The sequence below is a fragment of the Camellia sinensis genome, chromosome 13 (genome assembly GCF_055761805.1).
Source record: "Camellia sinensis isolate YWXY chromosome 13, ASM5576180v1, whole genome shotgun sequence".
Classification (NCBI taxonomy): domain Eukaryota; kingdom Viridiplantae; phylum Streptophyta; class Magnoliopsida; order Ericales; family Theaceae; genus Camellia; species Camellia sinensis.
The window spans coordinates 24,643,831-24,651,673 of NC_138973.1; the positions used below are offsets into that span (position 1 = coordinate 24,643,831).

Here is a 7,843-nt window from a genome sequence, read left to right on the forward strand (position 1 = left end):
AGCATAATGGGGACTTAAAAAACTTGCATATATTCTAGAATTAAAATTCTTAGAGATTTGACAATCAAATTACTCATAATATAACCCGGGATGGGTAGTATTGTGGTTAAGATTTGGGAATTAAGCCCTCAGGTCACAGGTTCAATTCCTTCCCTTAGGCCAATTTCTTGGGCGAAACACAGTTGGTTAGGAGGCTGGACCTCAAGTTGTCTAATCAACACTTGGTATAAGTTTAATGTTCCTCCGCAGTGCGTGTCTTGACTTAAACGGAGCTTATCTTGAGAGGTCGGGGTAAGTTCTCAAATTATAGTCTCTTCGCTCGGAACGGCTAATAGGACACTTTGGTGATCTCTGTAAGGGGCGCTACCTTGAGTTATCATGAAAAGATCATCCAAAAAAGTAAAAAAAAAAAAAAACCTTTAGTAAAAGAATAGTGATTGATTACTAAATATTCAATTTTATAGCTAAAAATACAACAACAGTTTTGGCGAATAAGAAATTTCGTCCCCAGAAAATGATTTCATTTTTAAAATCTTAATTTATTATAGTGCGTAAAAAATTTATGTATTTATAGCATTAGTAAGTAATCCTCAATTAAGATCAATTGGTACTGGTTAACCAACTTAAAACCAAGTAAGCATATATAGCCATAAACATCAACAGTTAAGGTAGAGATGTTTATGGCTCTTCAAAAAGTGACTTGATAGGTTGAGTTGAGTAGAGTCGTATCAAGAGTCGTATCAAAAACAAAAAAAGAAAAAAGAAAAAAAAGGGGAAAATGTTATACAACCTAAATAATTTATCAATTTTTTATTAAAATTTTTACATGAGTATGAGATTCACATAAATCTATATATATGTGGAACCTGCACTTATGTGAGAGTTTAGTAGAAAATTTGGTAGATTATTTGGGATTCTAATCGTAACTTTAGTTGTCAAATCGAGATTCGTATCATGAATTGAAATGACCTTATATCAAATTGTGAATCGAATCGAATCGAATCGAATCGTGATAGATTTAGCCACTTTTTATAAATTATTTTAAAACATATATTTACATATTTAGATGTTAAATATGTCTTATGAATATAAAATATTTAGACTTAAATTAATGAAAATATTATTTTGAATGATAATCATGTAATTTAATAGGTAAGAAGTTAACAAAGGTTCATATGTAAGATTACTATCTTACATTTTTTATTTTTTTATATATTTCTTATCAATCATTTTTAATAAAGATAATAATCAAATAGACAAACTATCAATTTTCAAAGTAATAATAATTAACAACGATATGGATCTGAATAATGCCATATGTACCAATTAATGTACTAACTAGTATACTAATAAAAAATGTGACATAATTTTAGAGGTTTTGAATATTTATAATTTGTATAATAGGCGGGGTCAGTAACAATAACATAACACTAGTTGGTACATTAGTGTATACATTAATTGGTGCATGTAGCACCACTAGATTGATATTTGTTCAATAAGTATACATATTTTTCTAAGTAACAATGAACAAATAATAAGAAAGAATTATTTAGAATATTTTATTTTAAAATCCAAAATAGTTTAAAAGGTATAACTGACCTCACATATGTAATATTCAATTTAATAAAATAGCAATAGATAATTCATAGCGCAAGTTTAATCTTAAATATCTTTAGAAGATATATTATGATTTTTTAAAGGGCAAAAATGAGAAGATATATTTAGAATATCTTTAATATTATGATTTTTTAAAGATATATTATGATTTTTTAAAGATATTTTAAATATCTTTAAAATATTTAGAATATTTTATTTTAAAATCCAAAATAGTTTAAAAGGTATAACTGACCTCACATATGTAATATTCAATTTAATAAAATAGCAATAAATAATTCATAGCGCAAGTTTAATCTTAAATATCTTTAGAAGATATATTATGATTTTTTAAAGGGCAAAAATGAGAAGAAATGTTAAAAATATGTTAGGTCGACTGAATCTGATTTTATCATATTAAAAACTCCATGATCACTAAAGTAAAAACAAATCATGTATATATGTTAGTTATTTTGATATTAAAAGCTATTAAAAGTTGTATTATGTCATTTTTACTAAAAAGATAGAGAGAAAAAAAAGTCAAAAATATGTTGGATATAATAATTTTAAAAATTGCATGAATGGTAAAAAATGAATCATATCGTGAATAGTTTGTGAATCGTGCGATTTCCAAAATAAATTTACCCATAAATTCGTATCAATTTTATAAAAATTATAAATCAAGTCGTAAATCAAATTGCAAATCATAAGATTCTAAAAACGGAGAAAAAAAACCTTTCGGATGGTCTCTTCGCAAACCCATGTTCAAAATTTCTTTTTGTGATCACATTGGTTTATGGTACAGTTATAAGAAAAGGGTCCAGTTTGTCTCATATTTGAGATCAAGATTGGACTGTCCAGTCTGGCCTATGAGTCCATTTTTGGGCCTCGTTTCGATAATCCGAACCGTTCAATGAGTAGAACGCGTCGAGTACTATATCCCTATAAAAAGTTACATTGATCGGATATTGATAGCTGTTTGATCGGATCAGATTTATATAAAAAAAATGAACGGTGAAAAAATAAATAATTGACAGAAATCTGATTCGATTAATGTGATTTTTTACAGAGTTATAGTACTTGACAAGTTATATACATTGAACGATTCACATTATCGAAACGAAGCTCAAAAAATGAGCTCATGAGCCGAACTAGACGATCCAGTCTTGTTCTCAAACAAAAGACAAGCTGGACCCTAAGAAAATGGGTATTTTTCCTTTGCAGCATTACCAGTTTTTTCAAAATAGGGCAAAAATATTTATTTCGTTGTTAGGACCACCACTGCGTAATAATGCCTTCAATAATTCAGTCCATATGCACAAGTAGAGGTTGGAAAACATGACCTAAATAAATTAAGACAGTAATGCTAGGGATGGGAAAAAATTGCCTAAAAAAATATTTTGAATAATAAAGATTGTGCACTTGAGATTCATTTCAAATATGGAGCCTATTATATAAGAGTTGAATCTAAATCACATAACTTTTTGGTGTTGGTAACTTTTTTTTTGAAATTAAGGGAAAAAAAAGAGAACCTAAAGGGTGTGGGTTTTTTTATTATGATAAGTCGTTCTCCTTCTGTTTCATACATGTCTTTGGGCGATATGATTTTCTTTAATATAAAATTAATCATATGACTGTGTGATTATGAATTGGGTTGCGGACATTGAATCTTTTGTTTTAAAATCACTTTAATTCGCTATTTTAATATATATTATTAATTATTGAATCTTGTCTCTCAAGATTTACATTTTCGAAATTCACACTTTAATTTAAAAGTTGAAAAATGCATTAATGTTGTTTTTAGTTGAGAGATTTAAGGTTGAATTTAGAAAAAAAAATAGAAAAGATAGGTGAAATGTGAATAAAATATACTTACATTTCAAGTAATTTCGTATATACATTTTTTCTTTTCCTTTTCTTTTTCAAAACTCTCTCATATCCTCTAATCAAATAAAGTGTAAGACAATGGTAAAAAAGAATTTGGGGACAAAAAAATCTTCGTCCCAATTGGAGCTTTGTGGACATTAAATGTTTTTTTTTTTTTTTTTTGAAAAACAAGCTTTACAAACACACTAGAAATTATTACAAGGCTTTAAAGGAAAGTGTGCAAAAGCTATTTGCCCCTGTTTAGCCACAATTGAATATAAAAGGTAATGGTGTACCCATCATACAGTATAAGTAGAGAAAGATCACTAATATAGCAACTAGAAATATAGCATTAATGATGACAGGAGAGTTATGCACCATCTTCAAAATTGACAGAGCCAAAGCAATTTGTGCCTGTTCAAGAAAAGGAAATGAATTAAAAGCAAATGAAGGTAACATGTTGTCTTTCTTTTTCACCAACAAATGTGGAAAACTTTAATTAATGATGAAATTGCAATGGTAAGTTTCTTAGTTGAGTGACTTGACTCTGTTGTTTAAAAATATGTGAAAATATTTTGAGATGTATAAAAATTGTATTAAGATTAATTTTCCAGGAATTTGGTGATTAATTTTGAACACTCTTTTATCACATTAATGATTATTGGCCCCTCTTTGGATAATTAAAGCTAACAAAATCTACAAGTCCAAAAACACAAAAACATTAAGTAAGAAATAAAAATTGTAATGCATGCAAGAAACATTATCATTTGTAATGTCCCAATATTAACTTAAAAGAAATTAAATGAGTTTTGAATCACTTGACTTGTGAACCAAAACCAAATAACAAAAAAATTAGATCACACTTGAAAAAAATTTAGTAACAAAGTATATTTTTTATATATTTTTTTTGTGTTGGAATTTTGTACATAGCAATTTTGACCAAGTAAACCTTTGCATCATGGAGTTGATCGTATGGCAGTTGATTGGGTCCCTCATTTTTAAGCAACAAAAAAATAAGCTAAAATAAAGTTAATATATGTACATATATATATATTTGAAAAACTTTAATAGTGTTCATGCAAAGTCAAGCTAAGGGCTATATATAGACTGTTTATAAGCCGTCACCAAAATGAAACTGCTTGGTTCTCTTAACAAGTAACATAATTGGTGCTCTTGCGTGTTTGAATTCTCTCTCTCTCTCTCTCTCTCTCTCTCTCTCTCTCTTTGTGTGTGTGTTAGTGTGCAGGCAGCCATGGGAAGAGCTCCTTGCTGTGACAAGACTAAAGTGAAGAAAGGACCATGGTCTCCTGAAGAAGATGCCACTCTCAAGAACTACCTTGAGAGTCATGGCACTGGTGGCAATTGGATTTCTTTGCCTCAGAAAGCCGGTTAATTTCCTCTCTCTCTCTCTCTCTCTCTCATGTTAATGTTTGTCATTTGGATCCTTTATTCCAAATTTCAGTGCAAATTAAGTGTTGTTATGCTTTCTTTTGAAGACAAAATGGTTCCACACCCACTGGTTTGCTTATTTTTCACATTTGTCTCAGAAATCGGCTATGTTTTTGTTTCTCACTCACATTTTCCCATCTGTACTTATCTCTGGCGAAAACCCATTTTTCAAAAGATTGTATTTTGACATTGAAATGGGTTTTCTTTGCTTTTGAGCTAATTTCTTGATAACCCACTTTCATAGTTTTTGCACTTTACGCGTGAGAAAAGTCTAATTGTGGCTTATGTCTTCTTGTCGCAGTGATCAATTGTTGAGTCATATTACTGATTCCAATTATGTACATTTTGTCAAATGTTATGTTTTCTAAGTCAGATCTTTGAGTCCATTTCTTATGAATGATAACTTGTTCTGCAAACTTCTACTCCATCAAAATTTCAGCTTTTTTTATTTTTATTTTTTATAATTTACATCTCTATGTGTGTATGCATATGTTGCTGTTTGGTGAAGTTATTGACATGTATAGTTCAGAGATACTCATATTTTTTTTTTTTAAATTGTAAACGTTTCTTTGTATAATTACTTAGTATATGTGAGATCGAGATTAAATGTAAAAAACCCATGATAAAAATAAAATGTTTGTTTGTGTAAATTAACACAAATGATTATTATGTATGAGCTTCCTCTTCAGAACAAGATTCTTTGCAATACTTTCTTGCAATAATTAATATTATTGTAAGAATGATTGTGTTTTGAGTTTAAAAATCTACTTAAATTATAATTAATTATGTTTTGGACGTAAACCACCAACTAAAACTAGTTGTGCAAAATTATTGCAAGAATAATTATTGCAGAGAATCATATTCCTTCCTCTTCTACTTCATGATTGCACCTTTTGTTCTAATACTAAATCAATGTTCAATTTTATATTATTGCTAAACCCAAAATTTTAAGTACTCAAGGCACTTGTCAAATTTTACCCAGAATCCAAAGTGTAATATGGTGTAACATAATTTGATAATAAATTATTGCTCCACACAATTCATGCCCAATTATTTTTTCTGAATATGTAGTATTGTTGTTGTTGCTTCTAAATATAAGCCCCCGATGCTTTTATCTTACAGGGCTGAGGCGTTGCGGGAAGAGTTGTCGTCTGAGATGGCTGAATTACCTAAGGCCAGACATCAAACATGGAGGTTTTACTGAAGAGGAAGACAACATCATTTGTACCCTCTATACTAAATTAGGCAGCAGGCATGTCAAACATTAAATAATATAATACTATAGTTCTTTTCCAAATTAATCAATGATAATAACTAATTTATTTGAAATATTTGTGGATTTAATAATTGACTAGATGGTCTGTCATAGCCTCTCACCTACAAGGAAGAACAGACAATGATGTGAAGAATCACTGGAACACCAAACTCAAGAAGAAGCTTTTGGCAGCTGCTGCCAAAACCAACAATTCAATCCCTCTCATCAACAACAACAACAACCCCAGTGATTTTTATGGCTCATCAACACCTTCAATGGAATCATATAATGCTCCTCCTAGTTTTCCATCTCTTTTCAATCAAAATTCTCCACCAATCTTCATTAATTATGGGCTAAACATCAATGCCCAGAACTTGATTCATCACTACCCTCTTTCTGAACTTGGTGAAGCGTGTGAATTCAATGCAAGTGCGAAGAAAAGCAACATTTCAGGCTTGTCTTCTTCGTTTGCGATGGAGAGCAATCACGAGGGATGGTCCGGTGGAGATGTCGGGTTTTCAATGGATATGGGCAGCACTGGATGTCCTCAAGATGTTGTCAATGGAGTTTGGTCGATTCAAGACACAGTTGGTGAATTTGGAAACTCATATCCAAGTTTGGTTAGCTCTTTTTATGTTGACACTAAGCCACAAGGAGGACTACCGTATCAAAGTGTCACAAACCAGTACTGAAATGAAGCACACGAGTTTCTTTGTTCTCAAATTGTTTTTTTGTTTATCTTTTCTAACACATTTCTAATCATTAAATTATATATCGAGATTTAGGCATTTTGAGATTGTTATATAATTTGATGGTTGAAAATGTATTAGAACATGAAAGTAAAAGAGATTTGAGTATGGAGAATTGTTAGCTAAAATGGAGGAATATTTGGGCTTTGTAAGAGATTGACTACTATTTGTTTAAGCTACTTGATACAATCAGCATATTTATGTAAATCAAATTTTATTATTAGAGTTAAATGAAAGTAATGGTTCTAGTAGATGCACTGGTAGGGTGTGATGGAAGAAAACCTGAGGTCTGGGAGTTTGCTCTTCCTGGAGGTTTCAAGTTCGAATCTCACTCCCCACGGGTTACTGTGCGGGCCACTGGAGGTTTGCCCGATCGTTAACTTCAGGGCCCTCAAGATTAGTCCCATACTTCCGCTGTGGGGATACCTGAGTCATCAAAAAAAAAAAAAAAAAAAAAAAAAAGATGCACTGGTAGGGTGTGATGTGAACCTTTGGTAGTTATGATGGTAGATAATATATATTTTATGTAAATCAAAGTTGAAGTAAATAAAAAATAATTAAAAATTGAAGTCAAGTAAATGAAAATTGGAAAGTACTTCTTAGACTAGCTCTGGTTTTTTTCTCTTTCTCAAGGAAACAGTGATTCAGGGCCACTAATTGCATTGGCATTGAAACATATATCTCACGGAAATCAAGGGTGAGGATGTGTTTGTAATCTTGTCGCTTGTCGTACTGAATACTTTTTGCTCTCAAAGGATTCATGAAATTTGTTAGAGTGGTCCTGAGATATGGTTTCAAGACATTTTTTTTACTGTGAAGGATTCCATCAGCATGTTTGTTTTCTTGGTGGTCATGTCACGAAATTTGCATGGGGTTGTGACCAATTCAAAGCTGCAAAAAAAAAAAAAAAAAAAAAAAAAAAAAAAAAAAA

The 7,843-nt window shown here is 30.6% G+C and overlaps 1 protein-coding gene across 1 annotated transcript; it reads left to right on the forward strand.

The window, feature by feature from the left end:
* The first annotated feature begins 4,512 nt into the window (after positions 1-4,512).
* On the forward strand, positions 4,513-7,163 carry LOC114262747 (uncharacterized). The gene is made up of 3 exons (XM_028203133.2): positions 4,513-4,847; positions 6,031-6,160; positions 6,264-7,163. Exons 1-3 carry the CDS (start codon positions 4,712-4,714, stop codon positions 6,853-6,855), a joined length of 858 nt encoding a protein of 285 aa, XP_028058934.1. The 5' UTR covers positions 4,513-4,711; the 3' UTR covers positions 6,856-7,163.
* Positions 7,164-7,843: the final 680 nt, after the last annotated feature.

What these genes read in the sequence shown, in the direction of transcription:
- LOC114262747 (XM_028203133.2), top strand. Translation starts at nt 4,712, where the DNA reads ATGGGAAGAGCTCCTTGCTGTGACAAGACTAAAGTGAAGAAAGGACCA. An exon ending in TTCTTTGCCTCAGAAAGCCG is followed by an intron (nt 4,848 to 6,030) that starts GTTAATTTCCTC and finishes TTTATCTTACAG; the next exon opens with GGCTGAGGCGTTGCGGGAAG. An exon ending in TATACTAAATTAGGCAGCAG is followed by an intron (nt 6,161 to 6,263) that starts GCATGTCAAACA and finishes ATAATTGACTAG; the next exon opens with ATGGTCTGTCATAGCCTCTC.